The sequence below is a fragment of the Prionailurus viverrinus genome, chromosome C2, assembly GCF_022837055.1.
Source record: "Prionailurus viverrinus isolate Anna chromosome C2, UM_Priviv_1.0, whole genome shotgun sequence".
NCBI lineage: Eukaryota > Metazoa > Chordata > Mammalia > Carnivora > Felidae > Prionailurus > Prionailurus viverrinus.
This window is the reverse complement of record NC_062569.1, coordinates 63,381,139-63,407,022: the sequence shown is the minus strand read 5'-3', so window position 1 is coordinate 63,407,022 and position 25,884 is coordinate 63,381,139. Positions and strand designations below refer to the sequence as shown.

At 37.3% G+C, this 25,884-nt stretch overlaps 1 protein-coding gene across 3 annotated transcripts in view; it reads right to left on the bottom strand.

The window, feature by feature from the left end:
- Positions 1–25,884, bottom strand: part of PRKCI (protein kinase C iota) — a 73,391-nt gene that overhangs the window by 22,608 nt on the left and 24,899 nt on the right. For 2 of the 3 annotated variants that reach the window (XM_047875614.1, XM_047875615.1), the window contains exons 3-8: positions 12,558–12,647; positions 10,631–10,681; positions 7,580–7,665; positions 5,618–5,758; positions 2,564–2,618; positions 611–669 (exon numbers count right to left, since the gene is read on the bottom strand). In XM_047875614.1, the coding sequence (XP_047731570.1) occupies positions 611–669; positions 2,564–2,618; positions 5,618–5,758; positions 7,580–7,665; positions 10,631–10,681; positions 12,558–12,647 (482 nt within the window). Of the gene's footprint in view, positions 1–610; positions 670–2,563; positions 2,619–5,617; positions 5,759–7,579; positions 7,666–10,630; positions 10,682–12,557; positions 12,648–13,514; positions 13,647–25,884 lie in introns of those variants that run through there. The other variant, XM_047875616.1, reaches the window with a different exon arrangement.

Here is a 25,884-nt window from a genome sequence, read left to right as displayed (position 1 = left end):
ACAGCTGAAATCAAGAGTTAGACACTTAACTGAATGAACCATTCAGGTGCCCCTAAGTCTTTTTCACTACAAGATATTTTTTAAAAAATATTATTTTAATTAAATATCTTTAACTAAAAACTTACTGGTTTAAAAGTTGATAAAACATTTAATAGAAAAAATAGTAGTATTTAAGATGCTTAATCATTTATACTTGAAATAAACAACTAGCCCATAATATGGAAGGATCTACAATATATCTTAATAATACTACCAAGTATTCTAAACCTCACTCTTAAATTATATTCAATTAAAATTTTAATAATTTTTTAGATTATGCTGTCTTAAATAAAAATAAGTTATCCCTGTATGGTTATTAAATTTGATTTTCTCCTGTTAAAAAAATAAATAAATAAAAGGATAAAGAAAGAAGTTATCCCACCAGATTTAATTTAAATGAAATTAGCAATTATTAGATTAAATCAGAATAAAACTCAAACATCATTAAAAATCATTCCTGCATTTTACCATTATGATTTAAAATCTAAGCAAGTTAATTTTCATATTTTTTAACTGTCAAGTCTTATTAAAAAGCTAATGATGTAATATACAATAAAACTAATTATCTTACCTCCTTTTCTTCACCAACTTGGTCCAAACTCTCATGACTTGAAGGATTATATGGAATTACTGAAAATCCAATCCCCCCCCAAAAAAAAGGAGAAAAACAATAGTACCCGTTAACTGAGCTTGACTTAAAATGTTCTCGTGATTTAAGTTTCTATTTCAGAAAAGTTTTCATTATTTAATTTTATTTTTTTAAGTAGGCTTTACCCCCAGAGCAGAGCCCAACATGGGGTTTGAACTCACAACCCTGAGATCAAGACCTGAGCTGAGATCAAGAGTCAGATACTTGGGGCGCCTGAGTGGCTCAGTGGGTTAAGCATCTGACTTTGGTTCAGGTCATGATCTCACGGTGTGCGAGTCCAAGCCCCCATCAGGCTCTGTGCTTACAGCTCAGAGCCTGGAGCCTGCTTTGGATTCTATGTCTCCCTCTCCCTTTACCCCTCCCCCCTCCCAAATAAATAAAACATAAAAAATTAAGAAAAAAAAATAAGAGTCAGATGCTTGACCAACTGAGCCATCCAGGCACCCTCAAGTTTTCACTATTTAAAATGGAATATTTGTCCTACTAGTAATAAAGTGTATGTATTTATGAGTCAACTCCTAATCTTTAATGAGAGTAGAGAACAAGAACCAATTAACAGCCAAGTATTGATTTTAACAAATATTTTTGTTTTTTTAAAAATATTTCTCCTCTTGGGGCGCCTGGGTGGCTCAGTCAGTTGAGCGTCCGACTTCAGCCCGGGTCACGATCTCGCGGTCTGTGAGTTCGAGCCCCGCGTCAGGCTCTGGGCTGATGGCTCAGAGCCTGGAGCCTGCTTCCGATTCTGTGTGTCTCCCTCTCTCTCTGCCCCTCCCCCGTTCATGCTCTGTCTCTCTCTGTCTCAAGAATAAGTAAACGTTAAAAAAAAAAAAAATTAAAAAAAAATATTTCTCCTCTTCACAAATTAATCATCAATTCCTTCTACAAGGGTGACTCCATAAACCTTAATTATTTTAGTATGACTAAGGCATAGAGAAAGGGGGCCTTTGGTTTTTACTCCTCACTTTCTTCATACTCAAAAACTGGACTACAGGTTTCTATTCCTTGGAACTACTTGGGGCAAAAAAAAAAAAAAAAAAAAAAAAAAAAAAAAAAAAAAAAACACATTTCACAGATTGCATGAACAAGAGACTGTATTCTGCCCTTCCAGAAAAACTCCCTCATCTTCCTTTTCTTGACTCTTCTGAGATCAGTATGCTCTGTCCTGGTTAACAGCTCTCCAAATTTCCCAGATACATATTTAAGGTTCTGTATCTATTTGGCATTGGAACTCACATGATCTTTTTTGAATTTTCTATACTACATCTCTATATCTTTTACATAATTTCTACATCTTAAATTTTTTTTTAATGTTTACTTATTTATTTTTCAAACAGACAGGCAGAATGCAAGTGGGTTAGAGGCAGAGAGAGAAGGGGACACAGAATCTGAAGCAGGCTCCAGGCTCCGAGCTGTCAGCACAGAGCCCGACACGGGGCTCGAACTCATGAGCTGTGATATCATGACCTGAGCCGAAGTCGGATGCTCAACCGACTAAGCCACCCAGGCGCCCCCATAATTTCTACTTCTGATAATAAAGCTTTTAATAAAAACAGATCACCTGAACATAGTCAATGTGGCCCACAATATCAGTATGTTTTCATTACTGAAAAAACTAGGTTTGCTGAATTTTAAAAAGGTCTCAGAAGAAATTCACCTGAATTAGAGTCATTTGTTGTAATTTACATAGTTGTCTTCTTAAAATGCCACAGGTATATGTTAAATATTGTGACTGATAACACCACCGCAAAATATGGTAACCTAACTTCTTTTGGCAACAACATAAATGTTTTTAAACTTAAGTTAAAGAGTTACCTAAAGAAGTCTTTAAATGATACTTTGCTGATGAACAATGGTTAGTATCAGTGGGATTCTTACCTGTCTGTGCATGGTCTGAATGCATGGATGACTGATCCATGGGCATCATTGGCTCCTACAAACATTTCCAAAGATACAGTAATTTAGTGGATTCTTTTTAAATCCCAATACCTCTATTAATTCTGAAACAACATTATTTTGATGAGACACAGCATATTAAAATTTAAGCTTGAAAGAATATAACTTAATAAATGAGAATTGTTTTTACTATATTTAATTTACTTTAATTTTATTATATGAAACCATGCAATATTCTTGTGAATGAGGTAACATTAGTCACATTTTACAGATAACAGAAGAAAGAGAATCCTAACTTCAGACCATCAATTAGCAATCAAATTAAACTTCTATATACTCTCATCTGTTTCTCTTCTACACTATTCTTCCTTTGAGCTCCACACATTCACTTTACATCTCTAACAAAAGAAGTCATTAGTACATACGTTCCTTAGCTGAGTCCAGAGATGGACTTCAAAATGGTCTATAAACCTAAAATTTCATGGGTTTCCCATTTTTCTGAAGATTCTCAAAAGTGCCAATGATCCAAATAAGGAAAAGACATATCTTCTAGAAACTGACTTAACCCACTAACTGCCAATAACCTCAGGAAAAATGTTAACTCAAACTAAAGTGCTACTAATTCATTAATCTTGGATCCAGGTTTAATGAATACCAGCAAGAAAGGGTTAACTTGAGAAAGAACATTAAGTTATACAGTTATAGTTTCTTTTTTTAGATTTTTTTTTTTTTTTTAAAGTAATCTCTACACCCAACATGGGACTCATTTCAATCAAGAGTCACTTGCTCTACTGACTGAGCCTGCCAGGCTCCCCTACACCATTGTAATTTTAAGGCTGCCTTAAAGACAGGCCTTTGGATTTTTCATTGTGTTTAGCATCCATCCTAAAATATCAATATAATCACTAATCCTGCCCCTTTCTTCCTACATTTATAAATGTACACAAGTCATTCCATCACCTAAGAATACTCAAGAATATCAACAGTACCCTAAATAAATTATGTTCACAAATTTTGGCCTTTTTTTTTTTTTTAAGATGGGATTTTCACCTCCCTAACTACAAACCCATTCCCTGAGCTTATACGAACAAGCTGAATAATTCTGATAGCCAAGAGTCACTAATAATAACCTATTTTCACAATGTCCAAAGAAGGTACTATGAATAAACATGGTACACTCATTCTAGAAGGCAATTTAGAAAGATGTCTCCAGATCTCTTTAAAAATGCATATCCTTTAGGCCAGTAATTCTACTTCTGGATCCTTAAGGAAATAATAAGACTTATTTATCAGAAAGTTCATGATGATTTTCTTTACAGGGAAATTCAGAAGACAAGTCAAATGTTCAACCATAGGGAACACATGAAGTAAATCATGACACAGACATATAACAAAATATGCTAAAATTGATCGGGATATAGACAGACAGATATAGAAAGATGACCAAAATACATTGTTGAGTGAGAAAAATGGGATGAAAACAGTATATATATGATCTCACTTTTGCTAAAAAGTATGTAAAAGAATGAGACCAAATCAAACATTATGCACATTCTGATGGATAAACACCCCACCTTCTATGAAGCAGTCTCAAAAACAACCCACAGAAACCAAAACCCGGAATCTAATTATAGGTTCAACTATAACATACAGAAAATAAAGAATATGGGGAAGCATTTTAAACATAACCATGGAGAAGCAAAGAGAGAAATTCTGCAACACTTTAAATGACAACATAATTTCTTCTACATTTAAATTTTAAGGGGGACAAAAGCAAGAGAGAGAAAGGGATGGAAGCATCAGTAAGTTAGAAAATATCTAGGACACATATCAATCAACTGCAAATATGGACTTCAGTTGGATCCTAATTCAGAATGAAAACTGTAAAAACAAAATTTTCACATTTATGAGGCAACTGAAATTTTGAACACTGCCTGGATGAGTATTTGATATAAGGAATTTGTTTTTCAGTTAGTTTTTAAAAGAGTTCTTATCTTTTAGATTTGTTTCAAAATTATATAGGATGACAGCAGGTCACTTATGGGGGGTGTATAGATGAAATAATATCACTCATGAGTTGATACCTGTGGGAGCCAGATGATTGATATATGGAAGTTCATTATACTGTTATATCTACTCTTAAAATGTATTTAAAAGTTTTCCATTATTCTATATGAATACAATTATTAGATTATAGATTATTCTATATAGATTATTCTACAATCTATTCTAATAGGTTATTCTACATCCATATAGAATGGAAAAATTTTAAATGTTTATGCATATAAATCTGCAAAGAAAAAGGTCTGGAAGAGTATACACCAAGACAATTAATTACCTTTAGATAGGACATTTCATGGGGCATTTTTATTTTTATATTTTTAATTTAACTTTTAATTTTTCAGTAGGCTTCATGCCCCATGCAGAGCCCAATGCAGGGCTTGAACTCATAATCCTGAGATCAAAACCTGAATGAGATCATGAGTCAGATGCTTAACCAACTGAGCCACCCAGGTGCCCCTCATGATGGATTTGTATTCAATTTCTCTTTATTCATTTGTATTCTCTATTTATTCTATAACCAACATGTTTTAATTGCATATTTAAAGAAAAAGTGAAAATAAAATTTTTTAATTCAAAAACTCTCTACCTAGTAATCTCATACTTTAAATAGCAAACATGAAGCCTCTGATTCTTCTTACCTGATCTCTGTTTGGTGTGGATGCTCCAGAACAATGGGAGCTACAAACTAAGGAGTTTGGCTTAAAGAAGAGAAAAAAGTCTCTTAAATGGTTTTCCCTACCTCTTCCTAATTTAGACCAGATGATTTTGTAGCAAATTAAATAAAGAAGTTACCTATACACTACAAATTTGTAGTAACAATTCCAAAACTCACCATAGGTCAACTGGACTGTAAAGTTACATTCTGTAACAACACTGTTAAAACTGTGATTCCTTAGCACCTCCGTATTTTAGCCCTCTGTTCTAGTAGTGTTACTGAGAATGCTCTATTAAAAAGAGACAACTGTGTCTTACCGGTGGCATAGAATGCCGCCCACATTCAATTGTGACAAGTTTGTGGCACTTCTTATGAACCAGGAGTTTGCAGTTGATGCACTTATATCCCTGGCGTCCAAGTCCCCATATTCGGTCAGTGCAGATAGCACAGTGGGCACGCTGGAAAGAATAATTCAGCAGTATTTTATTAACCAAAAGACAGTCGTAATCATTTGCCAACATTCTGCTCATAAAATAGTGAAAATAAGTGGCTTTCTTCTCTAACTCAGTTCCCTTCATCATACATAAGTTTTCCAAAGCTAGAATAGGAAAATTAAACAGAAAAGAGCTTTGTTTGCAAGAGTGAAATTTGCAAGCGTGTTGTTTTCTAACTTCAAGAATTTTTAGTCTTCACATAAATTCAGAGTGTTGAAAATAGTAAAAGTGAATTAAACTTGAAAACCATATGACAGAAAAAGCTATGCAAGGACTCCCAAGCAAACATAAACCTTCCAGAATGTTCAGAAGTCAAAGCAAAGCCCTGCTCTCTTAAAGATTAATACCTAAAGTAATCATTTCAAAGGTTTTCAAATATTAGTGCTACTGAGAAAAGGACTTTTGTAAACCTCAGGTGGTAGCTTTTATTTATACATTAATGAATCAAGAACATGACACTAGTTTTACAATGGAAATGGGATCCATATATTTGTAGTTATCAAGTGGAGTGAAAACATGGACTACTGGAAATTTCTTTCAAACCTTGGCTCTTCCACTTACTAGCTGTGTCATCTTGGGCAAGTTTCTTAATTGCCCCATACCTCAGTTTTTTCACCTATAAAATAGAAATATATAGTACCTATCTCAAGTTGTTGTAAAGATTAAATGAGTTAATATATGTCAAGCATTTGGAAAAGCACCTGGTACATAGTTAAAGCTAGGTCAGTGTTTTGCAATTATTATATTCAAAACTGAAAGTTAAAATTACAGCATTAACTGGTTTGCAAAATAAACTTTGCTTATTTTCTGGATGTTTGGAATTATACTTAAAAAGTCAACTTTCGGGGTACCTGCGCGGCTCAGTTGGTTAAGAATCTGACTCTTGATTTTGACCCAGGGTCATGATCTCATGGTTCATCGGATCAATCCCCACATCAGGCTCTGTGCTGACAGCATGGAGCCTGCTTCGAATAATCTGTCTCCCTCTCTCTCTGCCCCTCCTCCACAAACACATGCACACATGCTCTCTCTGTCTCTAAATAAATAAAACTTAAAAATAAATAAATAAAATAAAAAGCCAACTTTATTTTAGCTAGGATAACCACATAATTAATCATCCACTCTGGAGCAGTTTTAAGACGGGAGAGGCTATTAAAAATTACTTCAAGAGGCGCCTGAGCGGCTCAGTCGGTTAAGCACCGACTTCGGCTCAGGTCATGATCTCGCAGTTCGTGGGTTCGAGCTCCGCATCGGGCTCTGTGCTGACAGCTCAGAGCCTGGAGCCTGCTTTAGATTCTGTGTCTCCCTCTCTCTCTGCCCCTCCCCTGCTCACACTGTCTCTGTCTCTCTCTCAAAAATAAACATTTAAAAAAAATTTTTTTGGGGGCGCCTGGGTGGCGCAGCCGGTTAAGCGTCCGACTTCAGCCAGGTCACGATCTCGCGGTCCGTGAGTTCGAGCCCCGCGTCAGGCTCTGGGCTGATGGCTCAGAGCCTGGAGCCTGTTTCCGATTCTGTGTCTCCCTCTCTCTCTCTGCCCCTCCCCTGTTCATGCTTTGTCTCTCTCTGTCCCCCCAAAAAATAAATAAAACGTTGAAAAAAATAAATAAATAAAAAAATAAAAAAAAATTTTTTTTAATTACCTGGAGATAACAGGGATACTGCCCTCGGGCAAACTGGGAATGTTGTCACCTATTTACTCCTTTAAAAGGGAAAACGAGACTTTACAGTAGTGAGGGAAAAAATAGATATCTCAAATTATCAAACATTTAAAAAACTATGGTTTACCCGGTTAAAACGCTTGGCTTGAAAAGTGTGGCCATTTGCACAATACAGCTTTCTCCAGCGGCGTGCACCTCTGCGGTAGATGGATTCTGAAGAGAGATAAAAAGTTAAAAAAAGAAAAAAGAGCAAGTGTGAGTAAAGTCTTTTCATAATTAAGTCTGTGATTTTTTTCATGATATTCACTGCAAGAAAAAAAATATTTGGATAAAAACAAAGTGAAAAACTAAAATAGATGCATTGAGGAACTAAATGAAAACAAAGCGCATGGAGTAAAAGTGTTCAAATAACCATTCGGGCTTTTGTGTTTTTTAACACAACTTTTCCCGCAACTTTTATTTTGAAAAATTTTAAGCCCACAGAGAATCGACAGAACAGAACAAGAAACACCTGCATCCTTCACACAGATTTACCAATTACTAACATTATGCCACCTTTGGTTTCTGTCCTCTACACCTGCTTTTTTTCTTGGAATCATTTAAAAGTAAGTTGCAGACATACCACTTCACCCTTAAACACCTAAATATCCACTGCCTTAGATTAAGGACATTCCCCCTAATTCTGCTTAGGCACAATACCATTACCATGATTGAGAAAATCAACATTAATTCAATCGTCACCTAACATACAGCTCATAGGCAAATTCCCTTATTTGTCCTCGGAGTGTATTTCATAGCTTTCTTTTTCTCTCCAGGATCCAATCAAGATTTAAGCATTGCATTTGGTTGCTATACCTTTTTGTCTCTTTAATGGATGCTGAAATATTCACAGTGCCGTATTTGTTGTTGAGTCTTCGTGATGTTGACTTTTTTTTTTTTTTTTAACAGGGTCCAGTTGTCTTACGTTATGTCTCACATTCTGGATTTGTCTGTTTCCTCATTAGAATCAGTATTAAATACTCTTGGCAAAAATAATACATAGGCAATATGTGTTGCTTATTGTATCACATTACGGGATAGACAAATGTCAGATTGCTGACTCCCACTTACTAGTGTTTCAGTCACTCCGTTAAAGGCAGTGATTCCTAGTTTTCTTCATTGTAAATGCACATTTTACTTTTCGTAGGTGTTCTATAAGGGACATTTTGCAATTTCAGGAATATTATCTTCTCCAATAATTTTTTTTTTCACTTTTTTAATGTTTATTTTTTGAGAGACAGAGTGTGAGTGGGGGAGGGGCAGAGAAAGAGGGAGACAATCTGAAGCAGGCTCCAAGCTCTGAGCTGTCAGCATAGAGCCCGGTGCAGGGCTCGAACTCAGACTGTGAGATCATGACCTGAGCCCAAGTCGAATGCTTTACTGACTCAGCCACCCAGGTGCTCCTCCAATAATCTTTAACCCAATAGTTTTTACAGTAATACTTTTTCTAAACAAATTAAGAGGTTCCAAAAGATCAAATCTAATCTACCTGTGTAATTTTGGTTAAATTGATCACTATTATATACATTGTCTATTAGTCATTAATAGTAATATTCCATAGTGATAGTTAATACTGTGGAAAGATTCCATTAGGTTTTTAAACTCATATTTTAAAGCAAATGTAGCACTGAATTTAAAATTAAGATAAAACAGACCAGTTGAAATGCTCTAAATTAGAATTCTAAAGATGGCATAATACAGAACCCTAAATATAAATGCTTTAATTTTTATTTATCTATTCTGTTAGGAGTAACCAAAGCAGAAAGTTTCTGTTAACAATATCTTAACCCGAAATATCTTCAGAAGCTTTCATGAAACTACAACTCGATATACCTTAAATTTAAGCATATTAATGTTGCCAAGGAATTAAAAGAGCCAAGAGACCATATTAATAGTGATTAATCTTCCTCCATGCTCTAGTTTAGTAACATTTATTATACTGGGGGAGAAGTGGTATCAAATCCCCACCAGCAAATTTTAAAGAGTGAATATGAGCATGAAATATAGTGAAAAGTTAGGAAATTATTACTTTATCTGGAAAGTGTGCTATAGACCCATGATCGATTTGGAGATGGGACTCTGGAACCAAGATCTGCTACAATGGCAAGTCTTTCAAACATGCAGCCCGGACAAAGAACATAGCTGCCTCTCCAACAGCTGTGTAAAGGCAGCCTACACTGGCTTTGGTCCATCCATCACTGGAACTCCAGCAAAATATTCTCAGCTGAACACAAACCTAAATTTTTCACTAGAGCTTCAAGGCTCTACCTACTTCCTTATATTTCTCCATCTTCCTATATATATTACACGGCCCCCAATCAACTCTGTATACAAACACTCACAGCTGTTTAATTTTTCCTTCTCACCAGGTTGCATGAAGAGTCACAGAGCTGAAAGTTTAGAACTCTTTCATTTAATTCAAAGGAAAACATTTACTACTTTTCTCTCTAAAGTCATGGATATGTGCAGAAACCACAAATGAAAATGAGTAGTATCCACAAGTAATAATACATTACACTGGATATCAAAGGCAATAACTACTGAGTGTATATAAGTGTGTATATATACAAACTTTCAATTCCTCTCACTAATGGGAACCATCAGCTTGGACATTCAAAAGAAAATCCCTAACAATTTCTAACTACACAAGCTCAAGTATTCAGAGATGAAGCATCTTGTTACTTTCAAATGGTACACCAAAAAAATAAAAATGTATATACATCTCTGCCTATGTGTGAACACATACAGATGCAGACATATAGGAAACATAGAAAATGTTAATAATTAGTGAATGGAGGCAAAAGATATCTTTGTATCTTTGTTTTCAATGTTTCAACTTCTCCACAAGTTTGAAAATTTCAAAAGTTAAAACCCAGGATGAAACATGACTTAAAATTAACTTAATTTTCTCTTCAAACATGCAACAGACACTTATGTCAGTAACTTGTAACTAAGAACTGCCTGATTGTGATCTGGCAAAAGTAGAGTTTAGGCAGTTGCTAAGATATACTAAATTAGACTGAAGAATGGAAAGGAAATCAAACGGACTAAAAGTTCTATTTCTGACTTCTTTTCACTTGTGCCACTGTACCATAAATAACTCTATTCTCAAAAATATGAAGTATATAAACACACTCACTATCTTCTCCTGGACAGGGCATTCCAGGACGTTCTGGTACACAAGGGAAGACTGAAAGAAAATAAACTAAAATTAATACCGCATATTTAAAACACACAAATTACATAGAATGCCAAATTCTGATATCAAAAACGTTGACCCAAATTTCAACCTTACCCTCTCTTGACATAAGATACGTAGCATATGGTCAATATTTTTTCAAGGGATCCATTTTACCAAGGCCATATGAAGAAGTTTTTATGAAAGTGAACATCCAAAAACAAATGCATTAGAAGCTCAAATTATTCATTCTACTCCCTGTTAACATTACTAATTGATTTTTTGTCCTTAGAGAAATTAACTATTTCCTTAAATCTCTGTTGTAGTGTAAAGTTTGCTACAATGAAGAATTAAAATTAAATTACAAAAATGTATACAAATATGAACATAAACCATTACAGTTTTTAAAAGATGTATACTAAATTTAAGAATAAGTTCACAAGATTAACATGTACCCAAATCCAACAAAATATAAGTTTTATCTTATAAACTGTAAATTTATAAACATGATAATTCAGGCCATTTTTATAAAGAGACAGAATATAAAGCCATAGTATATTTATGAACTAGACAACCAGCTGTAGTCTGTGATGTACAGAAGGACATGGCTTAATAAAGAATACAGAATATGGGAAGCACAGTTGCTAACATATTCTTAAAAGTTGAAATATAAGCCAACTTCTAAAAACAGATATGTGATATAGGGTAAAAATAACAAAAGTGGGGTGCCTGGGTGGCTCAGTTGGCTAAGCGTCTGACCCTTGATTTCGGCTCAGGTCATGATCTCGCGGTCATGAGATCGAACCCTGTGTCGGACTCTGTGCTGCATGTGGAGCCTGCTTAAGATTCTCTCTCCCCCTCTCTCACTGCCCCTCCCCTGCTTGTGCGTGCTCTCTCTTTCAGAAGACAAAACAAAACTTAAACTATGTAATACTATTGATCAGTCACTTCTTTAAACACTCACTGCAGTTTTATTCTAAAAAGAGATGACCCCCAAAATGGATGACTTACTAAAATTCTGCTAGGATCTCAACAAATTAGACTATGGATCCCTTTGGAAGTCACGATGTCAAATTCTGAAGACAGAAGAATATCAAACTACTCACTTTTGAAAAACACACCGTAAAGAAAAGTATATGGGAATAATAACAAGGTGTTGACTCATTATACTTATGGGAGATGCATGTTTGTTTTGAATTTTAAAGAGTTCCCTAGGTCTGGTCTCCAAAAGCTCCTAAAAATGTTTCATGAAATATTGCCAACGAATTGCAATTAAATGTGCCATATTAAGTGGGTTCTACAGTACATAAAAAATTTGAGGGGCAGCACAGTAGAATGAAAAGAACATAGATTTGGAACCAGAAGACCTAGATTCTATAACTAGGTCTACAGTGCACCAGTTACATGATGGCTGAGTTTCGCCTCTTCTTCTGTACCACAATCTGACTTGCAGGCTTGCAGAAAACTACGTAATCTCTATAACTATGTAAATAGTTTCACTGTTAACCTTCAAATAAAAGAAAGGACATTTAAGATACCTTCTCTTTGGAGATCATTATTTGCACACGTTATAAAACTGCAAGGGAATGACTTAGGAGAATTCCAGTGGGCACTCAATTTTAAATTCTATCCTACACTTTGCTGTGAAAACCTGAGAGATATTCAGTGTAATATCCAAGAAGGCAAACCCAAATAACAAATTTCCCAAGATTATAAGGTGATTTTATTTTCTCTAGCATTTGAGAGACTAAATCTGAACAATTACATAGCAATGAGGGATAGAGATTAAGCAAATGACATCATGATGATGTTTTAAAATGGACAAGGAAACAGGGTTATTAAAAAAAAAGTACAGCTCTAGAAGAGTAAGAAATGACTAGTCCTTTACCATGAATCAGGAGTTCAGAATCCTTGTTTAGCTCATAAAGCCTAAAGGCTTCTTCTAACTCCAACTGAGATGATACTGTACACGGGTCTCCTAAAAAATATAAAAAGTAAAGTAAAGCAAAGCTCACTTTTTAAATCTTCTAAAATGTGATGTTTAGTAAACAATTTCCATTACATAAAATCTTGAGCAAAAACAATTACATATATACATAAAGTAATATTTGACAAGGACAAGTCTTTAGATACTTAAAATTTTAGCCAATTCTATTCTCTAAAGTAGCTACATAACTTCCATTTCTATTTCCCAAAAATATGACATGAAATTCATAGATACCAAATTTCATACATATAAGCCATTTAATTCTCAATAACATATAAAGTATATGCAAAATATAGCAAACACAATCTACCCCGACCACATTTGGATTGTCACTACAGTATGACTAACTGCCAGGGACAAGTTTTCTGTTACCTATCTCTCTAGAGGAGGAAGTGAAAGTGGTTTCACTGCCACAATATGGTCGGTTAGAGGTCTCCATGTAATCATTCTGCCAAAATTTTCCTTCACCTGAGAGCCTGCTCAAGAGGCTCACAGAAAGGAAGCACAGCTACTAAAGTACTCTGGACTGAACAGCAGTCCAATCTGAGCTGCTTTTAAATGTAAACGCATCATTTTAGTAAACGGACACACAGAAAGACTAAGGAAGAAACACCTTCCTAGTCAACCAGCCAAAGAACTGAGTCACCCTGGCAAAGACTGAGATGGCACATCTCCCTGAATGATGGCATTCCTCAATGAAAAAGTAATTAGATCCCAGTTGGGGCCCGAGCTGGGTCCTCCACACTGCCATGCTTCTGCTCATTCCTGTGGTCACACCAAATGTTACCACACACAAGATGCCACCGGCCCTATCCAAACCTCAGTCACTCTCAGTAGAGAACTATGTCTATTACTCACGAGACGAAAATGAAGCCATCTCCTTTCCTCCAGTCTCAAAGAAATGAGTGCCTCTGTACCCTTCTCCAACTTGGCGATTCCCTTACTGAATCTCTTCCTTTTACCTTCCTCTGGGCCTTATCCCATTAGCCCTTTCAGTTCCATTTGCATTTTTTCTTTCCTTCCACTAGCTCTTCTCAGGCACAGGCATGTTTGAGTCTCCCTCTCAACAATCTCCCTCACACTCGGGTTGCCATTCCACTGTAGCCACACCCTCAAGAGCAAACCCTAGACTGAAACTGGAGGGGGTGGGTGAGAAGAAGGGGAAAAATACAGGGTAGGGCTTTTGATCTTTGACTTCTTACTTTTCTTTTGTACTTTTTAAATCACGGGTTTACAATATTTTAGATTTATTAGAAACAACTTTTTTAAATTTATTTTTTTTTATTTATTTTTTTTAACGTTTATTTATTTTTGAGACAGAGAGAGACAGAGCATGAACGGGGGAGGAGCAGAGAGAGAGGGAGACACAGAATGGGAAGCAGGCTCCAGGCTCTGAGCCATCAGCCCAGAGCCCGACGCGGGGCTCGAACTCACGGACCGCGAGATCGTGACCTGAGCTGAAGTCGGACGCTTAACCGACTGAGCCACCCAGGCGCCCCTAAAATTTATTTATTTTGAGAGAGCGAGAGAGCGAGCACATGCGCACGGAAGCAGGAGAGGGGCAGAGAGAGGGGGAGAATCCCAAGCAGGCTCTGCATTGTCAGCACAGAGTCTGACGCAGGGCTCCATCTCCCAGGCTGTGAGATCATGACTGCGCCGAAATCAAGACTCAGATGCTTAACCGACTGAGCCACCCAGGCACCTGGAAGTAACTTTTCTTGAGGTGCCTGCTGACTCAGTCAGTTAAGCGTCCGACTTCAGCTCAGGTCATGATCTTGTGGTTCAGGAATTTGAGCCCCGTGTCAGGCTCTGTCTCCCTCTCTCTGCCCCTCCTGCCGCTTGTGCTCACTCTCTGTCTCTCTCTCAAAAATAAACGTTAAAAAAATTTTTAGAAATAACTTTTCTTAATATTCAGAGTGACCCCACCCTGCTTTCTCCGTGTTCCTGTCCTCTAAGAACGTCTCAAAATTCTGCTATCAGGTTTTAGTCCAAACACTCTACAAAAACTGCTATATCCAAGGTCATGAAAAGAGCTGCTAAAACCAATAGCATCTTTTCTGTCTTTATTCTAATTGATCTCTCTATAGCATCTAACAAAGTTCCCTACTAACCATCTATAGGATAGAACTGCATCTAGGTTTCTAAAACACCATTCCCCTGGTTTACCAACTCTATTTTAACTTTTCATTTTGGAAATCTTCAAACATGTTACCAAATTTTGCTTCCCCCTACACACCCACTCACTTATTCCCTTCCACCATGGCATTGTGAACAAATCCTTATAAGTCTAGATTAAAATCCCTTAATATGATCACAATATCATTATACACCTATAAAAACTAACAAAAATTCACAATAAAATATCTAAACATGACTGTATGCAAAAGAATAAAGTTGAACTTCTGTCTTACACCATTAACAAAAATTAACTCAAACCTGATCAAAGACTTAAATGCAAGAGTGAAAAGTACAAAACTCATGGAAGAAAACATAGGGAGAAAGCTTTATGACACTGGATTTGGCAATGATTTCTTGGCTATGACACCAAAAGCAAGGCAAGGAAAAAACAAATGACCATTTCTCCAAAGAAGATACACAAATGGTCAATGAGCACATGAAAAGATGTTCAGTATCACTCATCATTAAGAAAATCAACAAGACACCACCTCATTGTGATGAGGTTACACAGAGAGGGAGAACCAACTAGGCCAGTATCCCAGATGAGCCTCTATGTCACTCCAGACCCAGCTGTCGTATGATTGCCACTGCATGAGAGACCTCATGTGAGACTAGCACAGCCAGTCAACTGAGACCAGTGTGAGAGATTACAAAATAAAGTGGTGGGACTGGGGCGCCTGGTGGCTCAGTCAGTTAAGCATGTGACTCCTGATTTCTGCTTAGGTAACAATGTCACAGTTCCTGGGTTCGAGCCCTGTGTTGGGCTCCGTGCTGGGCATGTAGCCTGCTTAAGATTCTTTCTCTTTCTTTCTCTCTCTCTCTCTCACACACACACAAAAAAATCACTAAAAAAAAAATAAATAAATAAAGTGGTAGGTTTTTTAAAGCTACTAGGCTTTGAAGTGGTTTGTTATGTAACAAACACCTTACTACCATCTTTCAATTTGAATCCTGAAATCCTGTGAATCTTACAAGACCCAGGACAAATAAATGCCACCTCTTCTGAACAGCCTTACCTAAAGGGGATAATATTTCACATTTTATGAAAAGCCTAAAGATAACCTAATTTTTTTTTTTAATTTTTTTTCAATGTTTATTTATTTTTGGGACAGAGAGAGACAGAGCATGAACAGGGGAGGGGCAGAGAGAGAGGGAGACACAGAATCGGAAACAGGCTCCAGGCTCTGAGCCATCAGCCCAGAGCCCGACGCGGGGCTCGAACTCACGGACCGCGAGATCGTGACCTGGCTGAAGTCGGACGCTTAACCGACTGCGCCACCCAGGTGCCCCAGATAACCTAATTTTTAATAATTATCTTATTGAGATACAATTCACATAGCATTCAATTTACCTAGCTGAAGTGTATAATGGTCGTCTGTTCACAGAGCTGTCAACTCTCGATACAATCAATTTTAGAACATTTTCATTGTCTCCTCAAAAAAGCTCCTTTCCCATTAGCAGTCAGTCCCCATTCCCCCCCCCCCCCCCCTCCTCCTACTGCCAGACCTAGGCAACCACTAATCTATTTTCAGTATCTAAGATTTGCCTTTTCAGGACATTTCATAAATGGAATCACATAATACGTGGTCTTTTATGTCTGTCTTTGTTCACTTGGAATGTTTTCAAGGTTCATCCATGTTGTAACATGTATCAGTACTTCAGTCCTTTTTTATTAGTGAATAGTAAATATTCTTGAATTTTTTCCTATGTTTGAATAACTTCTCATGCTACTTCTGATAATTGATTGGTTTAAAGTGTGCCCATTTAAAATTTTGACAATTATTCCAAAATCTGGGATGACAGTAACTCCAAAAAGGTTATCATAAATGCAGTCAACTAAGTGTATCTATCCTAAGATCCTACAAGTAATCATTAAATTTTAAGTATCTTCTAATCTGACAGGTGAAAATGTCTTCTTTTAAAATCTTTGTTTCGTTAATTGTTAGTAATTTCTGAGTTTTGTCATTTATAAATTTTTTTAATGTTTATTTAATTTTGAGAGAGAGAGACAGAGTGTGAGTGTGGGGGGGGAGGGGGGAAGGGGGCAGAAAAAGATGGAGACACAGAATCCAAAGCAGGCTCCAGGCTCTGAGCTTTTAGCACAGAGCCCAACATGGGCCCGAACTAAAGAGCCAGTGAGATCATGACCTGAGGCAAAGTCGGACACTTAAAAGACTGAGCCACCCAGGCACCCCCTGGTTTTTTTGTCATTCATGAATTAGCTATCTAGACCCCCTTAAGTAGATTTTTCATCTATTTCTTTTTGACCTAATTATTTATATTAGAGATAACAATCCTCTGTAAATGTTACAGACATTTTCTGTTAGTTGTTACTACTCTTATATATGTGATTACGGTATTTTTTGACATACAAAATTAGGAAAAATCTTCCCTCTTTACATTTCCTTTGCCAGAATTTTCCTGTTTATTTTTCCAGATAAAATTGTCAGTTTTAAAAACATCCTATTAGAAATTTTTTTGGGGGTGGGGCGCCTGGGTGGCTCAGTCGGTTGGGCGGCCGACTTCGGCTCAGGTCACGATCTCACGGTCCGTGAGTTCGAGCCCTGCGTTGGGCTCTGTGCTGACAGCTCAGAGCCTGGAGCCTGTTTCAGATTCTGTGTCTCCCTCTCTCTGACCCTCCCCCGTTCATGCTGTCTCTCTCTGTCTCAAAAATAAATAAACGTTAAAAAAAAAAAAAAAAGAAATGAAAAAAAAGAATAGAAATTTCTGGGGGGGTCGTGCTCTTTACAGATTCATCTGTAGGGAGCTCTCATTTTACATGACGCTTCTTCCTCACCCCATTCATCCACAGTTTTGCCTACGGCATCCAGTTGTTTCTGTTTCAGTTTTCTTTATATGGTTTCTACACATTTCTTTAAAGTTTATTCCTAGACTGAACCTTCAGTCGGTTAAGCGTCCCACTGCGGCTTAGGTCATGATCTCACAGTTCATGGGTTTGACACCCACGTCCGTGCTGGCAGCTCAGAGCCTAGAGCCTGCTTCAGGTTCAAATAAATAAACATTAAAAAAAAAAAATGAAAGTTTATTCCTAGATTTAAAAACAAAATTTACGTTGTGACTACGGATGAAATCTTTTCTTCCAATACACTTTCTGGTTTGAGTATTATCTACATAAAAGAAAGATCGGTGCTCTCATTTGCTCACTTTATAACTTGGTGTTATAGGTGTCTTCAAGTGGCTAGATGAAAAACAGCGAGGTCAAAATGACCCAACCATGTTACACAGATAAACCATTTTTGTTTGGATCAGCGCTCAATATACTGACAATAACAAGTACTGGTGAGGATGCAGAGAAACTGGGATCAATCCTCATATGCTACTGGTGGGAATGTAAAATGGTGCTGCCACTTCAGCCAACACAATGGGAGCTCCTTAAAAGATGGAACATAGCTATCAGATGACTTAGCAGTTCCAGTCTTGGTAGGTATCAAAGAGAAATGAAAACCTATGTCCACACAAAAAGTTGAAACCAAATGTTCACTCCAGTTATAACAGCCAAAGAGTGAAAAAAAAAAACCCCAAATGTCCATCCAAATTGAGTAAGTATGGATATGACATGTCTAAATTAGGCAAGTGTATAGAAACACGAAGTAGATTAGTAGTTACCTTGATCTAAGGGCTGTGGAGGGTAAAGAACCTAGAGGGAAATAGGTAGTGAATGTTAATGACCACGGGGTTTATGTTTTGGGTGACAAAATGTTTTGAAATTGGTCACAGTGATGGTTGCACAACTCTGTGAATATACTAAAAACCACTGAATTATACACTTTAAGTAATAAATTATATCTCAGTGCAACTGTTTTAGAAAAAAATGTTTACTGCAGCATTTTTATAAAAGTGAGTCTGATAACAAAGTAACAGTCTAGTCCAAAAACAAAATCTGTCTTTGCTTGCCTCAAAGAAATAAACACACAGACTCACTTTTTTAGTAGCAAATTTCTCCCATTTTGCCACATTTATGAAAGTGAAAGGCAATATAATTACATTTCATTTTTGACATTGCTTTAAAAAAACTTTTGTTTCTACAGAAGTAGATTTAAGTGTAAGCCAAAAATAAAAAAGCAGTATAAAAATAATGAGAATTTCACACATCAGTAAGTGTGTAAATTATTCTTTCAGTTAGACAAATAAGCCAGTTGACTAAATTCATTCTAAATAATGAAATATTCAAAGAATTCTAGAGATAGGAGTCTGAAATTTAATTAACACTTCATTTACAACTCCCCAGGTGAGGAAACTAAATACATTTTAAATACATTTAAGCTCACCTCAGATTGTGTTTAAACAATAAGAAATATATGTATGTCATTCATATGTATATAGATGTGTGTATATATATTTATCTCTCTCTACAGAGGGCCATTACCTATATTGTGAGGATGATGGGAAAACTAAAGATCATATTTTTAAAGTTAACTCATAGTATGCTTGGTCCATTATACACGTGACTTTTATTATTGCACTTTGATTAAATGCCATGAATGGAATTAACTATTGTTAAAAGTATCATTATAACCAGGGGTGCCTGGGCATCTCGGTCAGTTGGGCATTTAACTCTTGATTTTGGCTTAGGTCACGATCTCAGGGTTGTGGGACTGAGCCCCGTCACTGGGCTCTGCGCTGGCCATGGAGCCTGCCTGAGATTCTCTCTCCCTCTCTCTTTGTCCCTTCTACTCTTGTACATGCTCTCTCTAAAAAACAAAAAATTAAAAATTAAAATAAAGAATCATTATAACCATATTTTAAAAAATCAATCTTTTCCTTCTGCTAGACATTGTCTTTTTGCCAGACGGATACCTGCCTGCTGTTTGTTGAAACCTAGACCATGTAAAGTACCTGTATGCAGTATTTACCTAGAGATCGACACTTTTGAATAATCACAAGGAAGTGTGAAAATAGGAGTTAATTACTGATATTATGTATATCCAAATCTATTTTATTTTTATTGGACTGCATGTCTGTGGTTCAAGTATTACCTTTTTGGGCCAACTGTTTAATGCCTGATAAAGCAGGGCACATAACTCAGAAGCAAAACATTCCGTGAAGAATCATCATGAAAGAAAAGACAGGAGGAAAAGCTATTCCTGAAAGCCTACTCTATTACTAAAGTACATATTCATATCCTAAAACAGGCATACAGCCAGAATGAGATCTGCTCAGATCAATGAATTTCAAGGTAATAAAATCTGTATATTATAACCAGCAGATCAAGTCTTTTTTTCAATGCATCTACATGTTCTTTTCACCTATAGAAAGAACCAAAGTAGGGCACTGGACCTCAAGTATTTAATAAATATGCAAGGTTCAGTTATTTACAAAATAACCTGACAAGACGCAGAACTTAAAACATAGTTATGTTAGGTATCTCAGCATATGACTCAGTTCAGTGCCCCACACTTGAAAGAATCTACACAGCATAAAACCAAGGTTGGCCACCCTTAACATTTGCCTGAGATAGCATCACAACACTCCTCTCCCTGATGTTTGAGTCTGCCATAGATTTAGACTCATTCTGTTCCCACCGGACCTTCTTTCTGCTGCCATTCCACCTCTGGATACTGGGTTCAGAATACTACATACCACTTGTGAAAGTCCATGTATTCCCTGCTTTGAAGGGTTGTGTTGCTTAAAATATAGATTTGCAAAAATTTTTTCAAGAATCCTACAGTGTTTAGGTGGGCATCCTTTCAATATTAGGCCCAATCACAACAGTAATGGATTTCTGGTTTCTTCCTTTTTTCTAGGAGGCAGAAATCAGTGGTTACAGAAGCATATGCCATCCTATCAAGCTGCCCATCTTCAACTTCCACTTCTGGAGACGATGAAGTAACAAGAACTGATTTAACCCTCTACCTAAAACACAAAAAAACTATACAAAACAAGTGAAAAAAAATGGTTCAAGATACTGGAAATAAGCAACAAAGGATCGGCTGTCACTTAAATGTATACCTGAACAAAACTCAAAAATATTTATAAAACTACAAATATATCCAATACCCAATAATGCAAAAGTCACATTGTCTAGGATCCAATAAAATATACCCAGGCATGTGAAGAAGCAGGAAAATATGACCTACAACAGGAGAAACATCCATCAACCGAAATTAAACCTGAATTGACAGATGAAAGAAATTTATAGAAATGGTTACTGAAAGTTAGTATAATTATATCCAATATATGCTCAAGAAGCTGGAGGTATTGGGCATGTTAAGTAAAGATGGAAGATATTTTAAAAGGCCCAAGCTGAACATTTAGAAATAAAAGCTGGGGCGCCTGGGTGGCGCAGTCAGTTAAGCGGCCGACTTCAGCCAGGTCACGATCTCGCGGTCCGTGAGTTCAAGCCCCGCGTCGGGCTCTGGGCTGATGGCTCAGAGCCTGGAGCCTGTTTCCGATTCTGTGTCTCCCTCTCTCTCTGCCCTTCCCCCGTTCATGCTCTGTCTCTCTCTGTCCCAAAAATAAATAAACGTTGAAAAAAAAAATTAAAAAAAAAAAAAAAAAGAAAGAAAAGCTATAACGTCTGAAATGAAAACTATACTAGATGGGATTAATGGCAGATTACACATTGCAGAAGAAAAAACTGGTGAACTTAAATACAAGCAATAAAACTACCCAAAATGAAATGCAGAGAAAAAGACTGGGAAAAAAAAAATGAACAGAACATTAGTGAGCTTTATGACACCTTAAGAGGCCTAATATTCATGTTAACCACAGTCCCCTAAAGGGATGTGGTGACAGAAAAAAAATTTGAAAAGCTAATGGCCAAAATGTTTCCAAATTTGATGAAAACCATAAAACCCACGGATCCAAGAAGCTCAATAAATCTTAAGACACGAAACATGAATAAAAGTGAACTAAGGCCCGTCGTTATCAAACTGCTTAAAACCAACAATAAAGAGAAAAATCTTAAAGGCAGCCCAAGAGACACATTACATAGAAAACAAAGGCCACTGACCACAGATTTGCATCAGAGACAATACAAGCTAGAAGACGGTGCACAAAATGCAAAAACAAATTTGCTAACCTGGAATTATTTGCTCAGCAAAACTATCTTGCAAAAACAAAGGTGACCCAAAGACAAATTCATAGTAGAAATTCATTGGAACAGAAAGGCAAATTTATAGAGATAGAAAGTATAAGAAAGGCATGTGAGGAGGGGGAAAGTGGGGGGAGTTAATAGGTATAGAGTTTGTTAGGGATGATAAAAAAAAAAATTCTGGAAGACGGTGGTGGGGATGTTTACATAAAATTATGAATATGCTTAATTAGGTATATTTTACCACAATAAAAAAAGAATTAAAAAAAAGAAGTACACTAGTTCTCTATGCGCATGAATAATGTGCATAGAGACAAGACAATGCCCAGCGAAAAAAGGCAGTTTCAGAACATGTGCTTCAGAATAATGCCATTTATATTAATTGAATAGCACATAAAAGCACTACTTTGTTATTTATATATATAGAATAGTGACAGAAAGCATATTAGTGGTTCCCTGGGGATGAAGGGATATGGGTGAGAAAAGTTTGATTATAAACTTAACCTATGGTAGTAGTTGTCCCTTAGAAAGGGAAGGAAGACAATGTAATCAGAGATGGAAATGCCAACAAGAAGGCTAGACCTCGCCATAGAACAAAGCACAAGTTTGGGAGTCCTGGTGCCTTATCAGGCTGATACGGCCACTCTTGCTTGCCTCACCTTTTAACTCATCTCCATCCTACCACTGCAAGGGATTTCTCCTACGTGGGCCCCCATTTGATCCCTCTGCCTGTCAGGCATCCACACAGCCTGCTATATAAGTGGCAGCAGCCAGAGGTTACCAGGCAGAACACCTAAAGCACAGAGCTGGGGCAGAGGCCAGAACTAAAAGAAATACTTGAGTACTTCTCTAAGTCATCTAGCTGTCTTCTGTGTGGAGTACTCTACCCCTGGGAGTGTAGGAAGACTTTCCAATGATGACCAGGCATAGACAGTTTTTAAAAGGTATCAATTCACAGGGACACCTGGGTGGCTCAGCCGGTTAAGGGTCCGACTCTTGATTTCAGCCCAGGTCATGATCTCGTGGTTTGTGGGATCAAGCCCTGCATCGGGCTCTGGGCAGAAGCCCACAGCGTGCTTGGAATTCTCTCTCTCTGCCTCTCCCCTGCATGTGCACATGCTCTCGAAAGAAAGAAAGAAAGAAAGAAAGAAAGAAAGAAAGAAAGAAAGAAAGAAGAAAACAGTATCAATTTCCAGACCCTCAACTTCCATGTAAACTCCTCTCTAAAAATCATCAGCCCGAGAATCTGCCTGAGGTACAATACCTCACTTCATCTCTTTTTCAAATATTTCTTTTCCTACATTATTTTTAAAAAACGGTATTTATCAACCATATAATCCAGCCACTCATTCCAGTTCTAGACATATGCCCATGAGAAAAGAAAATATGTCTATACAAAGACTTATACATGATTGCCAAGAAGTTTTATTCATAATAGCCCCAGACTGGAAACAACCTCAATGTCCGTCAACAGAGGAACACATAAATAAACTGTGGTAGATCCACATAATGGAATACCACTCAGCAATAAAAAGAAATGAACTACTGATACACACAATACACATTATCAATAATTTTGCCAAATGAAAGAAGCCAGACCAGTCCCCGCCCCCACAAAAAAAGAGTACATACTGTATGATTCCATTCCTATAAAACTCTAGAAAACACAAACTAATCAACAGTGACAGCCAACAAATCAGTAGTTGCTTGGGATGGATGGGTAGGAGTGAGGAACTGCAAAGCATACAGAAACACTTGGGGGTAACGGATATGGTCTCCATCTCACTTGTGGTGATGGTTTCCTGAGTGTCAAAACTCATCAAATTGTACACTTTTAATATTAACGTGTATAATTTATTGTGTGTCAGTTATGCCTCAATAAAACCATTTTTTTAATATATATGAAATTTATTGACCAATTGGTTTCCATACAACACCCAGTGCTCATCCCAAAAGGTGCCCTCCTCAATACCCATCACCCTCCCTCTCCTCCCTCCCACCCCCCATCAACCCTCAGTTTGTTCTCAGTTTTTAACAGTCTCTTATGCTTTGGCTCTCTCCCACTCAAATCTCTTTTTTTTTTTTTTCCTTCCCCTCCCCCATGGGTTCCTGTTAAGTTTCTCAGGATCCACATAAGAGTGAAACCATATGGTATCTGTCTTTCTCTGTATGGCTTATTTCACTTAGCATCACACTCTCCAGTTCCATCCACTTTGCTACAAAAGGCCATATTTCATTCTTTCTCATTGCCATGTAGTATTCCATTGTGTATATAAACCACAATTTCTTTTTTTTTTTTTTTTTTTTTTTTTATTATTATTTATTTTTGGGACAGAGAGAGACAGAGCATGAACGGGGGAAGGGCAGAGAGAGAGGGAGACACAGAATCGGAAACAGGCTCCAGGCTCCGAGCCATCAGCCCAGAGCCCGACGCGGGGCTCGAACTCACAGACCGCGAGATCGTGACCTGGCTGAAGTCGGACGCTCAACCGACTGCGCCACCCAGGCGCCCCCACAATTTCTTTATCCATTCATCAGTTGATGGACATTTAGGCTCTTTCCATAATTTGGCTATTGTTGAGAGTGCTGCTATGAACATTGGGGTACAAGTGGCCCTATGCCATCAGTACTCCTGTATCCCTTGGATAAATTCCTAGCAGTGCTATTGCTGGGTCATAGGGTAGGTCTATTTTTAATTTTTTGAGGAACCTCCACACTGCTTTCCAGAGCGGCTGCACCAATTTGCATTCCCACCAACAGTGCAAGAGGGTTCCCGTTTCTCCACATCCTCTCCAGCATCTATAGTCTCCTGATTTGTTCATTTTGGCCACTCTGACTGGTGTGAGGTGATACCTGAGTGTGGTTTTGATTTGTATTTCCCTGATAAGGAGCGACGCTGAACATCTTTTCATGTGCCTGTTGGCTATCTGGATGTCTTCTTTAGAGAAGTGTCTATTCATGTTTTCTGCCCATTTCTTCACTGGGTTATTTGTTTTTCGGGTGTGGAGTTTGGTGAGCTCTTTATAGATTTTGGACACTAGCCCTTTGTCCGATATGTCATTTGCGAATATCTTTTCCCATTCCGTTGGTTGCCTTTTAGTTTTGTTGGTTGTTTCCTTTGCTGTGCAGAAGCTTTTTATCTTCATAAGGTCCCAGTAATTCACTTTTGCTTTTAATTCCCTTGCCTTTGGGGATGTGTCGAGTAAGAGATTGCTACGGCTGAGGTCAGAGAGGTCTTTTCCTGCTTTCTCCTCTAAGGTTTTGATGGTTTCCTGTCTCACATTTAGGTCCTTTATCCATTTTGAGTTTATTTTTGTGAATGGTGTGAGAAAGTGGTCTAGTTTCAACCTTCTGCATGTTGCTGTCCAGTTCTCCCAGCACCATTTGTTAAAGAGGCTGTCTTTTTTCCATTGGATGTTCTTTCCTGCTTTGTCAAAGATGAGTTGGCCATATGTTTGTGGGTCTAGTTCTGGGGTTTCTATTCTATTCCATTGGTCTATGTGTCTGTTTTTGTGCCATAAAACCATTTTTTAAAGGTGAAAATAAGGACATGAAAAAGAGGAAAGAATAAATCAAAAGCAAACCTCTACTATAGGAAATGTTAAAAGAAGTTCTCTAAGCGAAAGGAAAATACCAATTACAAGGCAAGATCTGCTCAAGGAGTATGTAGATTTTTTTCTTATTGATGTCAATTTTCATTTTTTAATTTTCAGGTTTGGATCCATAATACTGCTACCTAGGTAACTGACATCACACTGAACATACATTCAGTCAGAAAGTTTTCTCCTCACTGTTCCTTCTGACATGTTTGCCACTTAATATACAGTGTCAATATACAATGTGGGGTGGTAGAGAAAAAGTATGAAGCTCCTAACACACCAGCTAAAAGAAAATCAGATGAGGGATGTTTGGAAAATATCAGGGTGCGTGGGTGGCTCAGTCAGTTGAGCATCCAACTTCAGCTCAGGTCGTGATCTCCTGGGTTATGGGTTTGAG